The following is a 25,600-nucleotide window of genomic DNA, read 5'->3' on the forward strand; positions in this document are numbered from 1 at the left end:
AGCCACCTCCGAGCCCGCCTGTCGTGTCATAACATGTTGCTAGTTGCTCATAATTGACAGAAGGCTGCGTGTTGTGATATATCTGGTCCTAAGGTGCTCTGTGGTGTTGACTGAGCCACTTGCTATGTTCCAAAGGTATAAAATGGCGGTAGTGGGAATGACTGTAGACCACCCTGACCTCCTCTAAGGAAGGATGGGTTTATTTTGTTGAAAAGGTAATAAACGAGCCAACACAATATAACCCATGGGAAAAATGAGATGGTGAAGAGAATCCTGTCTTCAATTCAGAGAATAGTAATATGCAAAGAGGAACTGACACATCTCGCTTTATATATGTAACTGTTTTATATCTGTTTTAATATGATGTAAAATTGCTTTCGGGTGCTTTGCAGAAATCAATTAATAAATTAAATAATAGCAATAAAAATATCATGTCAGCAGTTATGGAGCTGATCCTGAATTTTCTTCTCTCCCCAAATGTCCAGGTGAGCCAAGGTTTTGTGGTACTGACATAAAACCCTTGGGTCATTTAAGCCATTATTGCCCATACCACCATGGTCAGCCCTTGGTTAAAGTGAAATGAGAACCATGCCCAGTAGCGGTGGTGACCAAACACAAAATGACATAGGTGTGCTTGGTAGAGGATTCACCTGAAATAAGGAAATGTGGTGTTACAGCAACATGGCATGGCCCCCAAGAATGTCACCCCACACCACACACACACTTCAAAATATGGCCAAATATTATTAAGGAACATCCACATCTGTTATGCTACTTTTTTCCTTAAAGCTGTATTTTCCATGCTAGGAAAACAACCCCAGAGGACTTGCTGTGAAAACATGGGCAGATAATAAACGGATGAGGACATCTGGACCTCAGTTAAATGCAGCTTAATTAACTACAGCAGTTCCACAATCAACTCATCCCATGTGATCTTCCTTTGCACACTGTAATTGATGGCAGAAACCAGAATCAGCCCCTTCCCTGCACCTGTAACACTTGAAGCAGGGGTATTATTGGGTCTAGGTAACAGATCTCATTCCCCTTTCTCCCTCTTCTAAGTTTAAAAAATTGTTTTTACTTTTCTTAAAATGCTTTTGGCCACAGTGCCAGAGAAACCCCCATCTTAATTAATTTGTTCAGAGATCTACAATTGCATCTATAGCATATGCAAATTTAATTCAAATTTGTTTAATGGCCCTGTGCCCCCAGTCTTAAGTACCTAGCAATCCCACCAATATGAAACAGCCCTTTGAATTGCAGACAGATCCCTGTTTTAATATACATTATTCTTTCACGGTCCTTGCAGCTGCTGGATGTGGAATACTTGTTTCTGCTCTAAATCCTTTGTCCTGATTTTACTTTTCTTGCTTCCTTCCATGTTGGTCTTGTGTCATTTGTTGACCATGGATTAACTACAGCTTGTGCTGGTGGTTGCTAGCCTAATCTGACCATTGGACATGCAGTGATATGCATTTGGGAATAATGATCCCCTTCTGTAAACATTAATATGCTATGAGCCCCTTTGTTCATTAGAACTAGGCATGCCTTTCCTATCTACTATGTATTTCTATAAATAAAGTAGCTTTTATTATTTTACTACGTCTTAAGTCTCAGTAATTTAAACACAGGGAGAAACCTGCTTTTTAGGTAAATACACACACTGGCACATGCAGCTTAGAAAGCTGAATTACTCTGCATACACATAACAGTTAAAGGGCGCTATATTGTTTGGAAGGAGTTCTAGGCCAAACATACAGAATTGCATTGGCTTCAGTCTATGCCCCAAGTGAAGGGCAACGTGTTTTTTTTGCATAAGGTGTTTTAAGTGGTTAAAATTCTTTGCTTCTAGTGGTCTGGTGGTCTGGTAGTCTGGTGGTAGGGGGCGATATAAATTGGAACAGGGTACTACTTCAGATGACATGTACAGGACTGTTTCTGCAAAGGGGACTAAAGAGAGAACGCATGCACAGAATCATGCCCATTCTTATAATTACTTCAGCTCCTTCAGACCTATGGTATCGGGGATGTTTGGGCAGAACTGCATCTGACATACTATAGCTGCTATTGACCCTACAATGTCTACTCCAGACTGGATGCCATTTTTATTTATTAGATTTATATCCTGCCCTTCCTCCCAGTAGAAGCCTGGCCTGATATGGCACCTTATTTCCTTTATAGCAAGGGATTATGTTAAATAATGGGCACAAGTTGAAGTGACCTTATTTGGTGTCACTGTTCCTGAACAAATATTTTTTCTTCAGCGGGAATTGTACAGCCGGATACATATCCAGCATTTTACTGTCCAACCAACACTGTAGATATGGAAGGGTAGGAAGGAGGGGCTGCTGTCTGATATTTCCCTGTTGATCCCAGTCCATTCTCATCCGGACTTCTGTTTGAAGGAAAGACACTCTAATGTCAAGGTGTTAACTTCCTTTGGGATATATAGGCTTAAGGTTTTTTATTCTAATAATCAATCTCTCCCTAGGACCAACTTTTAAACAGTAAATTAATTGACATAGTCTGATACAGTTTTCCTTGTAAAGAAAGCTTCATATGCAGGACTTTAACCAGCAGCAGTCCTCACTGTTACTGAATTGGAGTTCTAAGACAGCTGCTCAGTAAATCAAGCATTTGATGGAACACAGGGGTTGCTTGGCTGACATGATGTCAAATTGGGGATTTTATCCAGAAGCCACACGTTCAGCATCAGGTTGTACAAGGGCTTTTGCCCTTTGAGTCACTTCTTCCCTCCCTAGAGGAAACTGATTGAGGACTAGTCTTGAAAATGTATGCTCTGTTGCTTAACAAAAATATGAGGTCTGCAGACGGAGTGCAGAAAATGTGGGAACTAGATTGGAAGGTGGTCATGGATAGTGGTGTAGTCATCCAGGGTCTCAGGGGATCTTAGACCTCTTATTTTTTTGTGAGCCGAGTCCTAGCAAGGTCCCTATGTCTCCAGCACCCCATGAGCCAATCAGCATAAAAGGGAGTGTCTTCTAATAGTCTTCTAATTTGCTTCCTTGTCATTGCCTACTGGTTGGAGCCAATCAGAATGAAAGGAATTCCTATTAGTTTCTGCTTCAAAAAGCCAAGTTGCGGAGAGTGAGAATTCTGTAACTGCAAAAGAAGAGACAGTGAATTCTGATGATAGCATCCCATCTACATCATAAATTAGTTTGGTAGCACCATATGATAAATGTGTAGACACTGAATTCAGTAATTAAAGCAATGACAGTGAAACAGGACAGTGAAATGGCAACACTGATAGAGAAGCAGAAAGCCTGGCCATATTGTTCTATAATCTTAGAAGCAGGTGTGGCTGTGAGGGGACATGGCTGTGCCTATTACGAAAGGACCTTGCACTTCTGAATTTGCCATGGATAGACCCTTGTGGGACTAAGCTCCCTTTCTCTTCTACTTTAACTACTCTGAAAGAAGTTATGTTAAAAAAAAAATGATACTTGACCCAACTTTGCTTGCCTTGAATCAACTCCACTTACCCTGCCTGGTGTTGGAGGAGATGTGGAACAATCAGGTCTTTCCAACACATGTGGTAAACATGTGATAAGGTTGCCAAGTTCTGGGATATAGTGTTCTCTTCTATCTGTGAAATAACTGGTCAAAGTATTAGGAAATCCCCAGAGCTGGCTCTTTTTAATCTTTTTAATGGAGAAAATGCAGAAGTTCTGTTCAAGCCTTTAATTATTTTATTTATCTATTTGATTGATTGATATCCTGCCCTTCCTCCCAGCAGGAGCCCAGGGCGGCAAGCAAAAGCACTTTAAAACATAATAAAAACAGACATTAAAATACATTAAAACAAAACAACTTTAAAAATGTTTTTTTTAAAGCTTTGAAGACTTTTTATAAAAAAAGGTTAAAAAACACATTGTTTAAAAAAAAAGGTTTAAAAGCATATTAAAAACCAATTCCAACACAGAAGCAGACTGGGATAAGGTCTCAAAAGTCTTGTTGAAAGATGAAGGCTTTCAATACGTGCCGAAAAGATATCAGAGATGATGCCTGTCTAATATCTAAAGGTAGGGAGTTCCACAGGTAATTCATTACTTGCTGATGGGTGTTTGTCCAGTTGAGGCTCGATTCTGGAAAAAGTTTGAGGGAGCGACTCTTGAAGCTCAGTATAAAGATTTGGCAAATTGCACTCCTTGAAATGAACAAATAACTTGCAAATGGAGATGGGCAAGAAGTGCAAGGACACATTCTCTACAGATTGGTATTGCTTTATTGTATATACAAGTGAGAACAATGGCAACAGGGGGTTCCAGCAGTGTGTCAATCTATATGGCTGTCCTTTTGTATATTTTCTCTTTTTTGATCTGTCTCTGGAACCACAATATCTACAGTTACTTTGTCTTTTTCTGTAGTAGCCAGGTTGCCAGGCTGGGGGAGAGGTGTGTTCTTCTGAGTTTTGTTGTATCTGAAAATTTTTAATAACAATTATTTCCAAAAAAGGAGGGAGGAACTGAATAACTGGAATGTGGGGTGAGGAAGTATGGCTGTGGGCCATACTGCCCTGCAAATTTACATTTGTTTTAAGCTATCAGGGAGTAGTTGTATTTTCTGTTCAACCTTCTCCCTCTAATCTGTCTGAAATTGATTTTGAGAATGATAATTTTGAGAGGAAGGTGCCAAGTATCATCTACAGTCTCTGCAAGATTCTTTGGAATGTCCATTGCTTTAAACCACTTTCACATTTTTTGTTCTGGTCTGTGTAAGAAAGATTGTTTCTGGTGGCAGCCACATCAGGAGCCTTTAATACCCCATGGCACAGGTTTTGCTTTTGGACAACAAAACTATTGAAACACTAGCAGGTGCTCACCACCTTTCTTCCGCAGTTCTTTGGCAAAAGAACATAGGTAGACAAAGAGAAGAGATAGAAAACGTGGCCTCCAGATGTTGCTGGATTACAATTCCCATAATCCATGACGATTAGCCACCTGGCTGGGGTTGATATCGCCACCCATCATTCGTGGACCGGGGCCATCATCTCCGTTTTTCCGTCACCGCCAATACCATTTCGTCATCCTAGAGATAGAAAAGTTAACACACAGTGCAAGCTTCCGGTTTCAATATACTTTTTTCTTTTTTGCTTACCCAGGACGAAACGAAGTGAGATTTAGCCGTAGAAAAGAAAAGTGCACAATTTTGCCATCAGCATATTCACCCCATCCCCAAACAAAAGGTACTGTAGTAGGAAAATCAGAACATCTCCCCGGCTTTTTGCCCCGCCCCCTTTTTTAGGGGGGGTATTTCAAAACAGAAGCCATGTGCATGCAAGTTAGCAGAGTATGTGGCTCCTGCATACAAGTGAGAGCTGGATTTGGCTAGGAGAGGTGTCGGAGGGAGCAATTTAAGGAGACTGGCGTTGCTGCAACCTACAGGGTGTTTTATGTGGGAGATTTTGGGGTGAAAATCCCAAAATAACCTAAGTTCTATTTATCTATAAATTGCAATAAGAGTGAAACTCATTGCAGAACCTTTGTAAGCCATTCTGTTATAATTTGTTTTCATGTGAGTGCCCAATTAAAATCCTAAAATCCTGGATTTCTTTCTTAAAAAATAAAAAGGGCAGCTCTTTCTTCCATGAGAGGACGGGGGAAAGTTTATTGAAACTAGACTCTCAAGTTGTGCGATGTCACCAGACACTTTTTCTATCTCTATGGTTTGGGGGCACTTAAAAAAACTTAATATCCGGCGTTGCGCTGTAGCTTCCTTTTCCGGCGGCGACATGGCGAAGACACGCGTGGTGCCCAGCGACTTGTTCCCTTTAGTGTTCGCCTTCTTGAGGGAAAATCATTTCGAAGGGGCGGCGCGCACTTTTGGAAAAGCGGCTGGTGTGGTGAGGCAACGCAGGGCTTGCTTTGGGGTGCGACTTTCGGGTGTGTGTGTAATGGGTGTAATTTGAGGAATGTTGCTAAAATGACTCCGGGGCGGGGAAAGGGACGAGCGCGTCTAGGGCTGCGCCGGTACCTTGTCTGCGAAGTGAGTGAGTAAGGGGCCATCTCCTTGTACGAGTTTGTAGTAAGGGAAAGGAGGCCGTGCCGGGTGAGGTAGATGCACGAAGGAGACCGTGGGAGGGGATTGAGGTTCCGGGGAAGAGGGATTAAAGGTGATTTCTGGCTGGGACAATTGCTGGAAATACGGAGGCTCCTGTGAAAAGACGAAGTGTTCCTCTTGTTAGGGCAGCGAGAGGATAGATCAGCCTTTCCCAACCAGTGTGCCTCCAGATGTTGTTGGACCACAACTCCCATCTTTCCTGACCATTGGCAATGCTGGCTGAGGCTGATGGGAGTTGTGGTCCAACAACATCTGGAGGCACACTGGTTGGGAATGGCTGCTCCAGATGTTGTTGGACCACAACTCCCATCAGCCTCAGCCAGCATTGCCAGTGGTGGGAAGATGGGAGTTGTGGTCCAACAACATGTTGGGAAAGGCGGATAGATGCTTCATCTGTGTCATTTCTGTGGACCATGGATAAGGGAGGAGGTAAGGCTGGCTTTGGGTTTTGGTGAGCTGAAACTCAAGGGGGAGGTGAGTGGCAAGTACTTGGTAAATGAAAAAAGAAAGATTGTGCTTGGGAATTAAGAGCACATATGGGCAGAGGTGCTTTTAATTTGAAGGACTGTACCTTTTAGTTGGGGAGGGATTTCTCAAGCTAAAGGCATGAGTGGATTAGCGAGGTTGATGAAAGAGCCTATGTTGGCAGCAGGACTTCTGAGTCCTTAGCATGTGGTGTTTTCACACAAGTAGAATTGTTCTTGTTATCCTTAAGCTGTACTTTTTCAGAAAGTGTCAGAATATCTTGCTGAGAAGGATTTGTTACAGATGTCTCCATTTTGTATTATGCTGGCTTTTTAGACGGAGCAAGATCCTAATGCTGCTTCTCTCCTTGATGTCTTCAACTACTGGCTGAAGTAAGTTGGTATATTTCTTCATGGAGAGAACTGCATATTTCTGTTTCAATTTTTTTTTTATCATTAATTTTTATTCAAATTTTCAAAGACAAAAAACAAAACAAAACAAAAACAACCAAACAATAAAATAAAATGTTGACTTCCGATTTGTTGCAGATCAGTTATAGGTCTACAATATATAGCAATCCTATCTCTAAAATTATATTATAAAATCACTTTCCTCCAGTAGTTATCTTAATTAATCATCAAATCTCATAAACATTATTTTATTCTTTCCACAAAAAGTCCAAGAGAGGTTTCAATTCCTTGAGAGATATATCTTTCAATTTTTCTCCAAGTAAACATATCGCTTAATCCATCTAATTCAAATCTGTTAGGCCCAATAATTTCAATAGCCATTCTTCCATTATCTATATTAATTCCATCTTCAATAATCCTGTTAAGTCCAGTAATTTCAGTAGCCATTCTTCCGTTATCAGTATCCCATAATAATCTTGTTGTCATAGCCATAGTCCAAGTAAACATATCAATTAATCCATCTTGTCAAATCTGTTAAGTCCAATAATTTCCATAACCATTCTTCCATTATCAGTATTAATTCCGTCTTCCATCTTCAATAGTCCTGTTAAATCCAGTGGTTTCAGTATCCATTCATCCATTATCAGTATCCCATGATGATCTTGCTGTCATAGCCATAGTCATATAACAAGAGTCTGATGGGAATTTCTCCCATCACAAATATGTCCTTGCCATCAATTCTGAATATGTTGTTGAAATATTGTTGTAAAGTCACATCTCTGCTCTGGGTGCATCTCTGCTCTGTCACATATTTGTAGTTAATTCCATAACTTTTTTCTATGTCAAGCCCCATCACATCATTCCAGTCAAGAATTCTGAATATGTTGCTGAAATATTGCTGCAAAGTCATATCTCTGTTCTTCTTTTTTACAAAATGCACTGGCTCATTTCTTAAGAGTTTCTCCACTGTCACATATCTGTAGCGAACTCCATAGATTTTTTCTATGTCAAGCTCCATCACATCATTCCAGTCCAGAAAATTATCCAAGACATTGATAACTTTACAACCAAAATCTTCATTAATTTCTTCAGAGACAACGTTGAATTCCAAACAGTAAACTTTATTTCTAACATCCATAAACTCCAAATCTTTATCCAATTTCACATTTGTTCCAATCTCCAGGGCTTGTAGCTTCCCTATCCCATCAAACTCCTCTCTCACAAAATCCATTGTTTAAGCTCCTGCGTCATTTTGTTAAATTCAATTTTCATCTCCTGTCTCCCCTGTCTCAGGGTTTGTTTCATTATCTCAATCTCACCCATTATTTTCTGAAACATAATTTCTTCCATGGTCTCAATCACTTTCCTGGTTGTCTTTCTTAAAACCACAGAAACAAAAATTATTTCAGCCACAATTGGGTTAATGTTCCAGGCTTGCTTATATCAGTGTAGACAATACAGCCTGCCTTATCTCTATGTATTCAGGAATACAAAAACAAACTTAGTTCCCAACATCAAAACAATTAGTGACGTCGTGAATAAGCAGATTCGTCAAAATGAAATAGACCAAAAAAAAAGTTTTTGTTCCCCCCTCCTCGAAATAGAAATCCCTCTTCCGTTGGTATCTTTAGAATGCACCTCCAGGACAGCTTTTTGCGATAAAAACAAAGATAAGCTTTTTCGATTTCTTTCCTCCTTAATTTCGTTAGTGAAAGAGAAAAGCCATAACCTCACCTAGAAATTCTCTACAGCTGATTCATTGACAAATCTCTTTTTTGCTACACCAATTTAAACCAAGTAAAAAAAGAAAATAGAAAGAAGGATGCTTATCTGCCTGTTGAAGTCCGTTTTTCTTTAAAGAAAAGATAAACGTGTCGCTGTAATCAGCAAGAGCTTGATGAAAGTCCGTCCGGCATTGCAGTTTGAACCTTCTCTCATAAATAAATGAAATCCAGTCCTCCCCACAAAAACAGGCTTTATGGTTAATCTCTACGTTTCTCCCTGACCGGGAGAAAATCTTTATCAGTCAAAAAGAGCGTTGTGACTGATTTTAAAGCTGAAAAAGCTTCTTCTGAGACAAGAGCTCGTCTCAGAGGCAGCACAGGCAAAGCAACCCTTCCCGGAAGTCCCTGTTTCAATTTTTCATTGGTTACCTGGGTTTTGATACCTGTTCCATCTGTTGTAAATAAATATGTGTATGCCCAATTAGGGCTGCAATCCAATACACGCTTATCTGGAAGGAAGGAAGGCCCGTTGAACCCAATGAAGGTTACTTTTGAGTAGACGTGTTGGATTGCTCTGTTGGAATACGTATGTGGGTAGTAATGGTAAATCAGACTGCTTGAGGACTTGGCTATAAATGGCCCTTCACTGTTGGAGCAACACTATTTGGACTATTGATAGATGTGATGGCATGATTTCATTGCCATCATCAGTGCCATGGAGAAAGTCCTCATAGGCCAGCCAGTGTTCAGTTGGATTCATCTTCTTTCACTGTTCTAACTTACTCTGTTGCTCCTAAACTAAGGAGCTACACAAGCCCTACTGTAATGTCAGAGTTTAGTGCAAAAATGTTTCATTTCCACCCACCAGTTGCATATTTGTACCTATACCAATATGTGCATGGAAGCTTGTAAGCTGGGGGAAACCCACATATGGTGAGATAAGATTTATTGACATCAGTGGGGATACTTGTACATTTGTACAGTTTGATTTTTATGGTAATATATTCCATCCCCTATGGAATATTTAGTAAAAGTGTGTTTCCACAAAATCTTTGCTGCATAGGTTAATGCATTGATGGCATTATTCTCACAGGCATTGTGAACATCTCTTTCAAATCCAGACTCTTCTTGGACAACATTATCCACACGAGGTCCCAGTAGGAATATCTGTTTATTTAGTACATTTGTATTTCTCCTTTTTTCTTTCATGGAATATCAGGAAGGCTGCCATCCAGACACTGACCAGACTGAAGCCTTCCAAGCTTCAGCATGTTTGCTGCTTAATGTGTCCTCAGATCATGCCCTGGGACCAGAAGAGTACCACATGTTTTTTTAGACTAGTTCTGCTGTTATTGATACATCTAAATCCAACTTCTATGAGATGGGAAATATCAAGGGAAATCTAATCCACTCTCAATGTTGATACAATTATGCATGCACATACATTGTCATATTTTTCTTGGGTTTTCTTGTGGATAAACCTAGCCATAAAATTAAGCTAAGTACCAATTCACAAGCATTGGAGGATTGGTTTCTCATACTGTGCTGGCACAAATGGATGTGGTCTGTACATCCTGATGCTATGTGTACCTGAATGAATAGCTACAATGGCATGTTTGTACTTTCCCATGCTGACATGTTTTCTTCACACAGCAGTGGAGTAGGGAGTGTTCTGTTTTGTTAACCATAATTTGTTTTAGATTGAAGGTTACCTACAGCTCCTGTATGTGCATGCTTCAGAGCTCAGGGTTCAACCCCTATCATGTGGAATTGGAGTACCACTGTACTTGCAGGGGGAGGGATGTCTGGTCATTGTTAATGTGAGCACACACAAACCAGTCCTGGCAGTTAGATGGGCTCTAAGGTGTTGAGAAGGAGGTAGCAGGGCCTGTCTAGCTATTCTAGACATTGAGCCAAAGGCAGGAACTAAATTATTCCTTTTTCGTAGACAAAAGTGGGTATAGCGTGGTAGCTAGCAATGCATTCCTAGCCATGTATACTCAGAAGTAAGCCAAATTGAGTTTAATAGGGCTTACTCCCAGGTAAGTGGGATTAGGATTGCAACCTAAGAGTATATGGTGATGAGACAGCTGTAATTGTTTCCTGCCCCTCTTCAGTCAGTATTGCATCTCTGTCTGTTTACTATTTTTACTTGAAGAAACTAGGAGGAAGGGATGCTATGTTTATCTATACTGTAAATGTTGAATAGAAACCTTATATTTATTGTTGTTACCTTTCTCCCCTACCCCCCCCCCAAAAAGTTTAATACAGAATAGTGATTGTAATTTTTTTTTTAGGTCACCTGAAGCCAAAAAACGGCAAGCTTTCCCCAGTGGTCCTCCTGCCAAGAAGGCAAAGAGAGAATCTTCATCCAGTTCCGATAGCTCTAGTGAGGACGAGAAGCCCCCAGCTAGAAAACAAAGTGAGTTTTGCTAGCTTGTTTTGGGACATACTAGATGTTTCATACTTGATTGAGGCAGCACTTGGGTGCTGCTTTTTTTTACTATTAATTTTATTAAACTTAAAATTTATGGGAAACTATTACAACATACTTGATAAATACTTGAAAAAATGAGAAGCGTTGCATAGCCATACCAGGGTCTGCATAGTCCAGCATACTGTTTGCAACATGGGCAACCAGATAACCTCCAGACAGTCTACACATGTTGTGCGTGACCACAACTTTCCTCTCCCATTGTTTTTGCCCTACATTCGGTAATTCTGACAGTTGCTGCCTATGAACATGAATTTTGAGTTCCAATTAAGTATCATTGTTATGAATGTATCTTTTTGGAGCAAGAGTTGACCACAGAGCAATCCAGTTTTAGAAGATCCATTGGCACAATTGGTGTTGCATGACATTGGTAGGTTGGTGATATTTAAGGCTCTCATAGTGGCAAAAAAAGGTTAAATATAGGTGTCAGCAGGATACAGTAAATTTAACTTTAGTTTCTGTGCAGCCGCCATTGCCTGTTGTAGATTGATGATAAAATCATTTTTAACTTTTTTTTACTAAGGCTTTTACATTAGGGGCTGAGTGCTTCTATATTATATTGTATTTCATATTGCACTATATTGTACTGTATTTTATATTTTTATTTTTTAGTGTTGTATTTACATGATCTGGTCAATGACCAAAATAAACAAAACTGAATATTAGTCTTGCAAATTAGTCCACAATAATTATTACTGACCAGATAGTGCACACATTGCTATGCTAATTATTTGCTACATAAAAGGAAGAAAAGACTTCTGTAAAACGTCTTACTGGTCACCTGAAAACACTTGGTCCAGGAAGCAGCTGAGTTCAAGCCTGTCCAGTATGCAGTGGCATCATTCCAGATGAAACTTGGATCTAGTGCTTAGGACCCTTTTTAAAAGTTGGAGGATTTCTACACTTGCAGTACCAAATGGAGTAACTTTGGTTACAAGTGGCAGTTCACCTTTGAAATCCCTGACTTCTAGGACTGAGATTCTGTTATGTACGCTTTGTTAGGAGGATTATAAGCAGTTTTCTAGCTTTGATAAGAGTATGAGGTAAGAGGCTGTAAATTGTTAGTGTGCTTTCCTAACTTAACAAATCACTCAAATTGTACTTAAGGTAGAACAATTGAATAGTTTTCCTACCTGTCTTGGAGAAGGCAGCTAAAGTTAACAAGGGGAAAAATGGGGATCACATTAACCAACCTGAAGGTTTGAGGGGAGGGTGGGCAGAAAAAAATCAGCCAAAACTGCAAGGGGGTGTAGCGGTGGTGGGGAGAGCTCAGAACTGCAGTTGGCACCAAGTAGATGATAGTATATTAATAGGGTGTGTGCAGTGGCTTATCTCTTCTTTCGATTATATCTTTAGGACTCCATAACTACTTCCTTAGGGAAGCCTGTGGCATATTCTGAGAACTGTTTTACATCAATGATGTTAAAACCACACATGCAGATTGTGTTCTGTGAGCCAGCTTAATTTCAGGGTTCAAATAAGCTGACTATATGGGTGAAATGAGTGCTTTAGATGTGATCTTTATGACTTTGCAGTATAAACGCTGACCACTGTCTGCCACTAAAATGAAGAAACTGATGCTTGATTCCTTTCTAAGTATCGCAATATTTGTTTTTTGGTTCCCCCCCAAAAAAACTAGCTGCTAAACATGCTGCTGTGCGCAAAGTGCCAGTAAAGGCAGTTCCTGACAGTGCAGAGAGCAGCAGTGAGGATTCTAGTGACTCCTCTGATTCAGAGCAAGAAAAGAAGAAGCCAGCAAAGGTTAGTTTCTTGGCCTTGCTTCTCCTAAGTACTGTTCCATATAGATGACCTGAAAGCTACAAAATATGGAACCCTTTGAATGGCTTTGTGAACTGGCCAGCCATGTGTTTTATGTTTATCCTTTTGATAGTGTGAAAGCAAAAAACTGTTGCTATGCCCCTCAGTTTTATGTCCAGGTCTTTTACCTTTCTTCAAAACCTTAAATAGTGTGGCATATAATTTTGGATATTCGGTAAGGTAAAAGCCAGGAGATGCCAACATTGGAAATGAGGTCAGATGGTTCAGATGCCTATGAAAGAGTGAGAAAGGAGAGGCTAGGGTGGTTCTGGAAAGGGTTGGTTAAAAGAAGTAGGCTATAAGGGAAAGGTTTAAAGGAGGCAAAGGGAATATTGGCTTGGCACTGTTATGATGCCTTGCTTTCCTCTTGGGACGTTTTACAGTGAATTTCTAAATATATTCCAGGGAACCCTATGATTTTCAATAAGATCAGTAATGGTGGCAGACTTCTCTGAAAACAATATGGCCACTACTGTGGGCCTTTCCCTGCATTGTATAGGAAATGTGTACTATTGTAGATGTCCATCTCAGTTCATACAGAGCAACAGGTCTGGCCAAAGCCCTCTGTAAACTAAGCGTGCATATGAGACCATTACCCTGAATCCTCTACTGTGGATCCACTGTATGTTCCAAATGCATATGAGTTCTTTGTCCGATGTGGATTTCTTGAAGGTATAAATTTGAAAATGTACAGTATTTGAGGTTGGCAAGCCTTAAGATATTAATATCTACTAGGAATGTTAAATGGAGATCCTATGAATCCATGGGCAATCTTGAAAGTGATATAGGCCTGTTCCCCAGGCCTTGAACATGTGTTTTGTCATTTGTTCAGGAAGATAACAGCAAGTGTACCACAAGGAAGGGGGCGGAGTGGAGGTTTTCTCTGCTATTTTGGTGTACTTGTAACATTCATGCGTCCAGCTTCCCTGGGACAATACAGAATGCGGTGGCTGTTGGGTGAGGAACAGAATGGGACTATTAGCATTGAGCATTTCTGTCAAGGAAGGCTGTACTCGAGGACATGCTGTTAGGGCCAGGTTTCATTCTAGGCAGGATTAAAGTCTACTTTAGTAAATTTTTGTATAATAGATTTAGTTATGTGGCTTGTGGTATTTACTGACTTCTCTTGTTAGAAGGAAACAGATCTCCAGGTTAAGACAGCTACCCCAAAAACAAAGCTACAGAAGAAGTCTAGAAGTTCTAGTTCAGATTCTAGTAGCTCAGAAGATGACGCTCCAAGGAAACGGCAACCAAAGCTGGGAGGAGCCAAAAAGGCAGCAAAACCAGCTTCTAAATCAGGTAACTCAAATCCATTAGTGCAGAAAATTCAATAAACAAATTCTCACAGAAGTTCTGATGTGATTTTGTGGCTCTTCAGTTCATTGAGCATGAGTAAGATTAGAATTTTATATCAAGTTCTGTAAAGCAGACACAGCTGAATATTTTTTGCTTCTAGTTTGAGTTATTCCATAAACAATAAATGGGACTGCCTTTGAAATGGTCTAGAAATTCCAGTTGGTCCAAAATCGGGTTTGAAGATTAACTGGTAGGGCGATTCAGTTTGTTTCTAGGCTCAATTAACCTTTGGCGCTCTTAATGACTTGGTACCTTCTCCTGCATATACTTGCCCAAACCTTAAGATCCTGTTGAGAAGGTGCCTCTGCCTGCTTAGTGTTGCATCCTGGCTGTGGAACGTCCTGCCCAGAGAGGCTTGTTTGGTGCTGACTTTATGGTAATTATGGAGAAGAGGGTTTTGTATTCTTCTTTTTAAAAATCAGATTTTAACAAATATTCTGAACCATAATTTATATGCTGTGTTCTCTTTAGTTACCTGCTTAATTTTTTCTCTGCTGGAAATTTTTATGCTGCAATTGTTTTAGGTTATTGTATTGCTATTTGTATTATGCTGTGGCTGGCCAGTGTTATTGGATAGACTTATAAAACATAAGTTAAAAAAACCAACCATATTAAGTCAGTGTTGAGATGCATGGAAGCTAGGATAAAACCTGAAGAGTGACATAGAGATAGGACAACTGGAGTTTCCATCTGAAAGCCTCAAACCTGATACAAACTTACTCCCCATCCGGGTAATGTTCTCAGATTGACAGAAAGTATTCTACTCCAGCTAAATCCTTGTCCTTAAAGCCAACTTGAATGAATGCTTGGATTTTGGTAAAACTCTAGGGCGGGAATGGCTAGCTATCAGACTTCATCTGGTCCGACAACCGGTTCCACCCATTGCCAGTTAAGCTCAGAGTTGGCTCTTTGAATGTTGCTTTGACTGGTCTGGGCATCCTGATTGGGGTCTACCACTATGCCCAAAGCATTACTTCTCTGTTTGCATTTAGTGCATGCACTTACCTACACCATCTGAGAAACTTCAACACTACAGTAAAGTTTGAAGGGTGCCCAGCCAGCTCAAAGTGGTGTTCAACTGTTAGTGTATTTGCCCTACAGGTGAGTATTAATTTCATGGTCATGACCATGGATGTCTAGGCCCTGAGCAGCTTGGGCAGAGAGGATCTGGCTCATAGGTAGATGATATTGGCCATCCAGCTCTAGGATAGGGGAATTCCAGATTCTTGGCTGGTGCTACACTATGTTCTATATTACAAAGCAGTGCTCTTGTTTTAATGCTTGCTGAGAGAAGGATTTGGGCTGATAGCTTACAGTAGTTTGGAGTTTAGACACATTTTTTTATTTGGTAGCTTGACTTGTTCAAAAGGCTTAGGATGGGTTGCAAAAAACATTTCAGCTGTATACTTTAAAAAAAAGAGTATTTATTTATGAAATTTATATCCTACCCTTCTTCTCAGAAGGAGCCCAGGACGGCAAGAGTAGAATTTAAATGTAAGCCCATTCCCATGTCTGTGGGCTCTGAACCACAGTGTTCTCCTGGCTCCTGCAGGAGGAAGGGTGGGATGTAAGTTGAATGAATGAATAAGTCTAGTACAGAGAAATATGAATCCTGTTTAAAGTAAATTAATCAGGTTGAAAGCAATAGAAATGATGTACACTTTCTTCAGTCTCTTTAAACCATTAAAGTTCTATGCTGTACAGCCCAGCAAACTGAACCTGGGAAAAGGGCGATAAATTTTTGCAGTGTTGTGCGTATGTAACTGCTGGATTTGACATTTCTAATAGCTTCTATCATGGGATTTTATTTGTTTTCACAATTGACAGCAAAAGTTGCCATGGTGAGGCCCAGAATTACCAATGGCAAAGCAGGGAGCAGCAGTGACAGCAGCAGCAGCAGCAGCAGTGAGGATTCCGACACAGGAAAGAGTCCACCCGTGAAGGTAAGCAAGTGTGGTGGCTAAAATGGTTATACTTGCATTGCCAGTAGTTATTTTTGTTTGGAGGGAGCTATTCTAGTTTGACAAGCCTGTAGGAAATAGATTTCCTTCTCAGTCTATCCTATTGAAATGGAAAGCTCTCTTCTAGCAACATAGGAAGCTGCCTTATTCTGAGTCAGATCATTGGTCCATAGGGCTCAGTATCGTCTACACTGACTGGCAGTGCCTGTCCGGGGTTTCAGGCAGGGAGTTTCTTTCATCCCTACCTGGAGATGCCGCCAGGGATTGAACCTGGGACCTTCTGCGTGCAACCAAATGCTCTACCACTGACCTGCAGCCCTTCCCTTTTCTATGTGCAAAGGAATGTATTAAACAAAATAAAGGTCTTCCGGGGCAAGCTTGTTGTATGATATGGCCAAGGCAATAATTATGGAAATAATCCTGCTTTATGGGCTGTACCCATGCGAATGAAATACGAAAGTATCCATTGCTGGTTAATCATGGGTATCCTGTTGTCAGACAGCATATATTTGAACATTGAGGTCATGTATTTGGCTACTGTGCCCAGTCAAAATCTTTCACACTATGTTTCACACTTCTCAGAACTATATATGGTGGTTCCAGTTGTCATATGCATACATACATACATACACACGTGCACATATCACCTTCAGTGTGCAAGGTCTTTTACAAGGTATAATAGGACAGGTCTCTGCCTGGAAGATCTTGCAGTTTAAAATTTGATCTGGGAAATCCAGAGAAAGCGGAGGCACAGATAAACGGAGGAAGAATATATGATTATTCAGACACTTCATTCAAATTCTATTGCAATAATTGTTTGGAGTTCTTCAGTTTCTGCTGTTAACAGATTTATACAGTATCCCAATTTTTAAAAGACAATTAATATAGCTTTAGACTTTGCATGAAAGCTTATTATGTGCAATCCTGGGCCCTACACCATTCATACCATGCCTACTGTGTGGGAGTGAGGGTGGCGAAGAAGGACCACTTCTCTGCCTCCATCACATCCCCAAGTAGCTGTCCAGTAGAGCTTTTTCATATTGTCAGAGGTCTGTTGACATCATCTCCAAAACACGGAGTTTTAGACCCTTCGGAGGCCCACTGAATTGTTTGCAAGCCACTTTGAGAGTAAATTTGTTCATTTCCATTGCAATCTTGATGCCCCATCCCCATCCGCATACACTGTAGTCCACAGTGAGGTGTCCAGTGCAATGTCTGCTGCAGCTTCTTCAGATCAGTTTCAGTTGATGCAGCCTGATGACATGGACAACCTGCTTGTGACAGCATGGCCAGCAACATTCCCCTTGACTCTTGCCCTTCTTGGTTTGTTAAATCTTGCTAAGGGGGTATGACTGAGTGGATCCAGGGTGTGATCAATGCGTATTTGTGGGAGGGAGTGGTCCCAGCTGCCCTGAGAGAGGTGGTGATCCGATCACTCCTGAAAAAACCCACCCTGGACACATAGAATTGTGGCAACTGCTGCCCGGTCACAAATACCTCTGTTTTAGGGAAGGTGTTTGAGAACATTGTGGTACAACAATTGCAACTACTCTTGGATAAAACATTATCTTGACCCTTCTAATTTATTTATTATTTATTAATTATTTTATTTATACCCCGCCCTTCCTTCCAGCAGGAGCCCAGGACGGCAAACAGAAACACTAAAAACACTTTAAAACATCATAAAGAGACCTTAAAATACATTAAAACAAAACAACGTTAAAAACATTAAAAAAAACTTTAAAAACGTCTTTTTAAAAAAGGGTTAAAGATATTAAAAGACGTATTAAAAGCAATTCTAACACAGACACAGACTGGGATAGGTCTCAGCTTAAAAGGCTTGTTGGAAGAGGAAAGTCTTTAAAAGCAGAGAGTAGGAATAAACGGACAGTTCTCCCAATGGAGGGCTGTAGAAAGTGGAGTCCCTCAAGGATCGGTATTGGGACCTGTACTTTTCAACTTGTTCATTAATGACCTAGAATTAGGAGTGAGCAGTCAAGTGGCCAAGTTTGCTGACGACACTTTGTTAAAACAAAAAGGGATTGCGAAGAGCTCCAAAAAGACCTCTCCAAACTGAGTGAATGGGCGGAAAAATGGCAAATGCAATTCAATATAAACAAGTGTAAAATTATGCATATTGGAGCAAAAAATCTGAATTTCACATATACGCTCATGGGGTCTGAACTGGCGGTGACCGACCAGGAGAGAGACCTCGGGGTTGTAGTGGACAGCACGATGAAAATGTCGACCCAGTGTGCGGCAGCTGTGAAAAAGGCAAATTCCATGCTAGCGATCATTAGGAAAGGTATTGAAAATAAAACAGCCGATATCATAATGCCGTTGTATAAATCTATGGTGCGGCCGCATTTGGAATACTGTGTACAGTTCTGGTCGCCTCATCTCAAAAAGGATATTCTAGAGTTGGAAAAGGTTCAGAAGAGGGCAACCAGAATGATCAAGGGGATGGAGCGACTCCCTTACGAGGAAAGGTTGCAGCATTTGGGGCTTTTTAGTTTAGAGAAAAGGCGGGTCAGAGGAGACATGATAGAAGTGTATAAAATTATGCATGGCATTGAGAAAGTGGATAGAGAAAAGTTCTTCTCCCTCTCTCATAATACTAGAACTCGTGGACATTCAAAGAAGCTGAATGTTGGAAGATTCAGGACAGACAAAAGGAAGTACTTCTTTACTCAGCGCATAGTTAAACTATGGAATTGCTCCCACAAGATGCAGTAATGGCCACCAGCTTGGATGGCTTTAAAAGAAGATTAGACAAATTCATGGAGGACAGGGCTATCAATGGCTACTAGCCATGATGGCTGTGCTCTGCCACCCTAGTCAGAGGCAGCATGCTTCTGAAAACCAGTTGCCGGAAGCCTCAGGAGGGGAGAGTGTTCTTGCACTCGGGTCCTGCTTGCGGGCTTCCCCCAGGCACCTGGTTGGCCACTGTGAGAACAGGATGCTGGACTAGATGGGCCACTGGCCTGATCCAGCAGGCTCTTCTTATGTTCTTAAAAGGCGCCGAAAAGATAACAGATGGCACCTGTCCAATATTTAAGGGGAGGGAATTCCACAGGGTAGGTGCTGCTAACGGTCCGTTTCCTATATTGTACAGAACGAACCTCCTGATAAGATGGTGTCTGCAGGAAGCCCTCACCTGCAGAGCGCAGTGATCAGCTGGGTATATAAGGGATAAGACGGTCTTTCAGGTATCCTGGTCCCAAGCTGTATAGGACTTTGTACACCAAAACTAGAACCTTGAACTTGGCCCGGTAGCAAATAGGCAGCCAGTGCAGTTCTTTCAGCAGCGAGGTGACATGTTGGCGATACCCTGCCCCAATGAGCAGTCTTGCCGCTGCATTTTGCACTAGCTGCAGCTTCCGGACCAACCTCAAGGGCAGCCCCACACAGAGCGCATTACAGTAATCCAGCCTGGAGGTTACCAGTGCGTGGACAACAGTGGTCAGGCTATCCTGGTCCAGAAATGGCCGCAGCTGTCTTACCAGCCGAAGCTGGTAAAAGGCCCTCCTAGCCACGGAGGTCACCTGGGCCTCTAGCGACAAAGATGGATCCAGGAGCACCCCCAGACTACAGACCTGCTCTTTCATGGGGAGTATGACCCCATCCAAAGCAGGCAACTGACCAATTATCCAAACTCGGGAACCACCAACCCACAATGCCTCCGTCTTGCTAGGATTCAGACTCAGTTTATTGGCCCTCATCCAGCCCACCACTGAGTCCAGGCAACAGTCCAGGGCTTGCACGGCCTCTCCTGATTCAGATGTTACAGAGAAATAGAGCTGGGTATCGTCAGCATACTGCTGACACCTCACCCCAAATCTCCTGATGACTGCTCCCAAGGGCTTAATATACATTTTAAACAGCATGGGGGACAAGATGGTACCCTGTGGCACCCCACAGCACAAGTGCCAGGGGGACGAAAGACAGTCACCCAATGCTATTCTCTGAGAGTGACCTTGGAGATAGGATCGGAACCACTGTAAAACAGTTCCTCCAATACCCATCTCACCAAGTCAGCCCAGAAGGATACCATGTTCAATGGTATCAAAAGCTGCTGAGAGATCAAGTAAGAATAACAGGGTTGCACTCCCCCTGTCCTTCTCCTGATAAAGGTCATCCATTAGGGCAACCAAGGCAGATCCATACCCAGGCCTGAACCCAGACTGGGATGGATCAAGATAATCTGTTTCATCCAAGACTACTAGCAATTGCTGTGCCACAACCCTCTCAATCACCTTCCCTAAAAAGGGGGTATTTGCAACCGGTCAGTAGTTGTCACATACCAATGGGTCCAGGGTGGGCTTTTTCAGGAGCAGTCGGATCACCGCCTCCTTCAAGGTGCCCGGAACCACTCCCTCCTGCAATGATGCGTTGACCACACTCTGGATCCACTTGGTCAAACCCCCTCGGCAAGCTTTAATAAGCCAAGAAGGGCAAGGGTCAAGAGGACGTTGCTGGCCGCATCATCGCAAGCACCTTGTCCACATCATCAGGCCACATCAACTGAAACAGTTCCAAGAAGTTGTAGCAGACTTTGCACTGGACACCTCATTGGGGACTACAGTAGATGTGGAGGGGGCATCAAGACTGCTACAGAGGCAAGCAACTTTATCCTCAAAGTGCCTTGCAAACAATTCACAGTGGGCCTCCAAAGGGTCTAAAACTCCATTTCCTGGAGTTGATGTCAACAGACCCCTGACAATACAGAAAAGCTCCACCGGACGGCTACTTGAGGACGCGATAGAGGCAGAGAAGTGGCCCTTCTTCGCCGCCCTCACCGCCAGACAGTAGGCACGGTTATGATGTTTTACTCGTGCCCGATCAGCCTCACAGCACGTCTTTTGCCACTTTCACTCTAGCCATCGTCCAGCCGGTTTCATTGTCCTTAGCTCACTGGTGTACCAAGGTGCAGACTGGGCTCCACAGTGCCGGAGAGGGCACTCGGGGGCAACCATGTAAAGAGCCCGACGTGCCTCACTGTTCCACAGTGTGACAAGGGCTTCAACAGGGTCACCTGCTCTATCTACTGGGAACTCCCCCAGGGCAATCAGGAATCCAGTGGATTCCATCAGTCTCTGGGGGCGGACCATCTTAATCTGTCCACCACCCCTGCAGGGGAGGATCGGAGCCATAAATCTAAACTTCACCAGGAAGTGATCTGACCATGACAATCGGGTGACATCCACCACCATCTCCCATCTCCAGACCACCCCTTCCTCCATCTGGAGCAAAAACCAAGTCGAGGGTGTGTCCTGCCCTATGTGTCGGGCCAGTGACGACTTGAGACAGCCCCATGGTCGTCATGGAGGCCACGAAGTCCCGAGCCAGAACACTAGAGGTAGCCTCAGCATGGACATTGAATTCACCCAGCACTATCGTTCTGGGCTCCTCCGATGCCACAGCCGAGACGGCCTCCACCAGCTCAGTCAGAGAAGCTGCCGGGCAGCAGGGTGGATGGTACACCAGCAGCAACCCTAGTTTCCTGTCTCCTTGGCCCAACACCAGGTGCAGGCCCTCACAGCCAGCTCCAAGACAGAGTGGTTTCCTGGTGGCAGAGAAGTTCTGTCCCTGCAGCCTGTGCTGGTGTTGCACTGAGTATCCAGGTGGGCAAAGCTGGGTCAGATCAACTCTTCCCAGCTCGCTCACCCACCCAGGTCTTGGTAATGCACACCAAATCGGCACCTTCACCCACAATCAAATCAAGGACGAGTGTGATCTTATTGTTTACCGATCTGGCATTAAACAACAAGACACACAGGCCAGTGGGCACAGCAGATGAGCAATGAGGAACCCATCCATGAGAGGAGCGGCAGCAAGGAACAAGGTGCAGATAGCTTTGTCCTTGTCTTCTATGGTAATTCATCACATCCCCATGGCTATACTTCCCTCTACCCATGATCACTGAAATTGGGGTGGCATCACCCATGTCCCTCCGTACTAAGACTCCTCCTAAACACCTAATATGGACCCAACACGAGCCCATTAACAAAGCCTGCCGGAGCCAATTATCCCAGAAGGCCTTTGCGAGAATTGGGAACAGGCATACCCATTCACACTTTTCACACAGGGCCCATCTACTCCCCCTCCTGTCTCACACCTAGGGAGGGCCAGCCTTCTGCCAGTTAAAGACTCTCCCTCTGAAGGCATCTGGCGACTTTCTCCTCTCATTCCGTTCACTACACAGGCTCTCACCCTGTGCAGGAACTACAGATGCACCACACGCCCTCCCCACCACCAGTCTCCTCTAGATTGGTTTAACAGAAAATTAAAACAAACAAAAAAGGAAGGTAATAGAAGGGGGGTAGTGCCCTCGCCCTCAGGACTCCCTAAGGGCCTCCCCCCTTTGGTGTCACCCCTTCAGTTGCAGCCCTGCCAGCGGCAGACTCTCCGCCCAAGGGCAGCTGGGCTTTAATGCCTCCTGCCCCAGCCAGCAGCTGATGCAAGAGGCTGCAAGGTTGACTGCAGCCTCTCTCTGGAGCCAGGGTCAGGCAGGGGGTCCCAGTCCTTGCAGCACTTACCAGGGACTTCAGCTGTCTCAAGAGACAGCACCCCAAAGGAGCAAGCAGCAAGCACCCAGATGCTCAGGTACTCACTCCCAGGGCAGGTCTTCTTCAGTCCCCTCGTGCTGCAGCTGTTCCCCCCCCATTTTAATTTGGGTTCAGACCTGGTTATGGACTGAATTGGCCTTGGTTGCCCTGATGGATGACCTTGATCGGGAGAAGGATGGGGGAGTGCAACCCTGTGTTCTTGATCTCTAAGTGGGTTTTGATATTATTGACCATGGTATCCTTCTGAGCCGACTTGGTGAGATGGGTATCAGCAGCATTGTCTGGCAGTGGTTCCAATCAGAGGTGTAGTCGTTCAGGGTCTCGGCAGGTCATAGACCCTTTAGTTTTTTGGGAATGGCATCCGAGCAGGATCCCTATGTCTTCAGAATCCTAGGAGCCAAACAGAATGACAGAGTAATGTGTTAGCTATTGAAAAGAGCCTTCTAACATGCTTTTCCTTGTCCTTGCCTGCTGATTGGAACCAATCAAAGTGAAAGGAGGTGAGTCAGCCACTGAGAAGACTCTTTTCAGTAGTTAACACTCCCCCCTGCCATGCTTATTGGCTCTTAGGAATATTTGTTGTTGTGGGAGGAGGCATTAACAAGGATCTCATTCTCAACCCAGCAGCAAAAAAAGTGTATGGCTGTGACTATCACGAAGGGACCCTGCACTTCTAAATTTCCTACACTACTGGTTCCAGAGAATTGCATGGGGTGATGGTCTTTCAGTCCCCTGGTAGTTGTGCTGTGGGGTGCCACATGGCACCATCTTGTCCTCAGTGCTGTTTAACATCTTTATGAAGCTCTTGGGAGTGGTCATCAGGAGGTTTGGAGCAGGCTGTCAGCAGTATGCTGATGATACCCAGCTCTATTTCTCCGTAACATCTGAATCGGGAGAGGCTGTGCAAGTCCTGGACCACTGCCTGGACTTGGTGGTGGTCTGAATGAGGGCCAATAAATTGAATCTGAATCAAAGCAAGATGGAGGCTCTGTGGGTTTTTGGTTCCCAAGTTTGGATAATTGGTCAATTGCCTGCTCTGGATGGGGTCGTACTCCCTCTGAAAGAACAGATTCATAGTCAGTGGGTGCTCCTGGATCCATCTTTGTCGTTAGAGGCCCAGGTGACCTCTGTGGCTAGGAGTGCCTTTTACCACCTTTGGATGTTTCTGGACCGGGATAGGCTGACCACTGTTGTCCATGCACTGGTAACCTCCAGGCTGGATTACTGTAATGCGCTCTATGTGGGGCTGCCCTTGAGGCTGGTCCGGAAGCTGCAGCACAACTGCTCACTGGGGCAGGGTATTGCCAACATGTTACCCCACTGCTGAATGAATTGCACTGACTGCCTATTTGGTACCGGGCCAAGTTCAAGGCTCTGGTTTTGGTGTACAAAGCCCTGTGCAGCTTGGGACTAAGATACCTGAAAGACCGTCTTACCCCCATGCCCAGTTGATCACTGCGCTCCGCATGCGAGGGCCACCTCCTGCAGACACCATTTTATCAGAAGGTCCGTTCCACCCGACATAGGAAGCAGACCTTTAGTGTTGTAACACCGACACTTTGGAATTCCCTTCCCTTAAATATTAGACAGGTACCATCTCTTTTATCTTTTTGGCACCTACCATCCTCTTTCAACAAGCCTTTTAAGTAGAGACCTTATCCCAGTCTGCATCTATCTTGGAACTGATTTTAAAATGTTTTTAAAGCTGTTTTTTCAAAGATGTTTTTAACGCTGTGTGGTTTTAATATGCTTTTAGTGCTTGTATGCCTCCCTGGGCTCCCTCTGGGAGGAGGGGCAGGATATAAATTTAATAAATAAATAAATAAATAAAATAGATGATTTAGGAGCAAGTTGTAAAAACACTTAAAATCTCAATAAAGATTTTATTCGTGTTGGGTTTCTATGAAAGGATTAGTCTTTGTGCTGCTAAGCTGCATGACAAGCCTTTTATGAACTTTGCAAAAAGCTTTAATAATCCAAACAATTAGCAGTTAATGTTTACTATGGTTTACTTGAAGCAAGCCAAGTTGAAATCATGGTTGCTTCAATAGGGATATCAATTAAATCCTTTTTTCAAAAGCTTCTGATGCGGGGTGTGAATGAGAGTAGTTATGAATGAGGATAGTTAAGTCTGGTGTGGTGTGGTGTGTGTGTGTGTGTGTGTATATATATATGTATGTATGTATATTATAGCTACTGATTTTAATATTCCTGATGGTATGGCATCTTTTTTCCGGTTACAAGAATGAGCCAAAGAAAACTCAACCGTCCAAACCTGAAGTTGCTCAGTTATCCGTGGACAAGAGCAAAGCTCTGAGGAAGTGCAGCAGCAGCAGCAGCAGCGAGGATTCTTCTGACAGTTCAGTACATGAAAAGCAAACCTCAAAGACCAAGACTGGTGAGTTACTGAAGGATGTCTGGAAACTGCAGTTGGTCTAGAACAAGGTCGCAGGATTATTAAATGGGACTTGCTGTCTTTTCTGTGCCTTTCTGTTCACCCAGGCCGTCTGTATAATTGTTTTCATACTTGTTTATTGTAAGGCACCCAGATAAATTTATATTATGGGGCAACATATTAATGTCATAAATAAATATTTTAGTTTAGGGCCACGAAGCTGACTTTTTAATTTAGGTTGAAGTCTAGAACTCTTTTTGGTTAAAAACTTGGATAACCGAAAGCCAGTTCTGTGCCAGTTACATTGTGCACTCCAGGAAAAAT

The 25,600-nt window shown here is 42.9% G+C and overlaps 1 protein-coding gene across 2 annotated transcripts in view; it reads left to right on the forward strand.

Annotated features, from left to right (window-relative positions):
• The first annotated feature begins 5,408 nt into the window (after window positions 1–5,408).
• The window catches only part of NOLC1 (nucleolar and coiled-body phosphoprotein 1), a 37,746-nt gene continuing 17,554 nt past the window's right edge, over window positions 5,409–25,600 (forward strand). Inside the window, exons 1-7 of one of the 2 annotated variants that reach the window (XM_061634639.1) lie at window positions 5,409–5,866; window positions 6,886–6,941; window positions 10,981–11,105; window positions 12,817–12,938; window positions 14,132–14,294; window positions 16,179–16,294; window positions 25,126–25,279. In XM_061634639.1, the coding sequence (XP_061490623.1) occupies window positions 5,660–5,866; window positions 6,886–6,941; window positions 10,981–11,105; window positions 12,817–12,938; window positions 14,132–14,294; window positions 16,179–16,294; window positions 25,126–25,279 (943 nt within the window). In that variant the 5' untranslated portion in view covers window positions 5,409–5,659. Of the gene's footprint in view, window positions 5,867–6,885; window positions 6,942–10,980; window positions 11,106–12,816; window positions 12,939–14,128; window positions 14,295–16,178; window positions 16,295–25,125; window positions 25,280–25,600 lie in introns of both variants that reach the window. The other variant, XM_061634638.1, reaches the window with a different exon arrangement.

The sequence above is a fragment of the Rhineura floridana genome, chromosome 7 (assembly GCF_030035675.1).
Source record: "Rhineura floridana isolate rRhiFlo1 chromosome 7, rRhiFlo1.hap2, whole genome shotgun sequence".
Classification (NCBI taxonomy): Eukaryota; Metazoa; Chordata; class Lepidosauria; order Squamata; family Rhineuridae; genus Rhineura; species Rhineura floridana.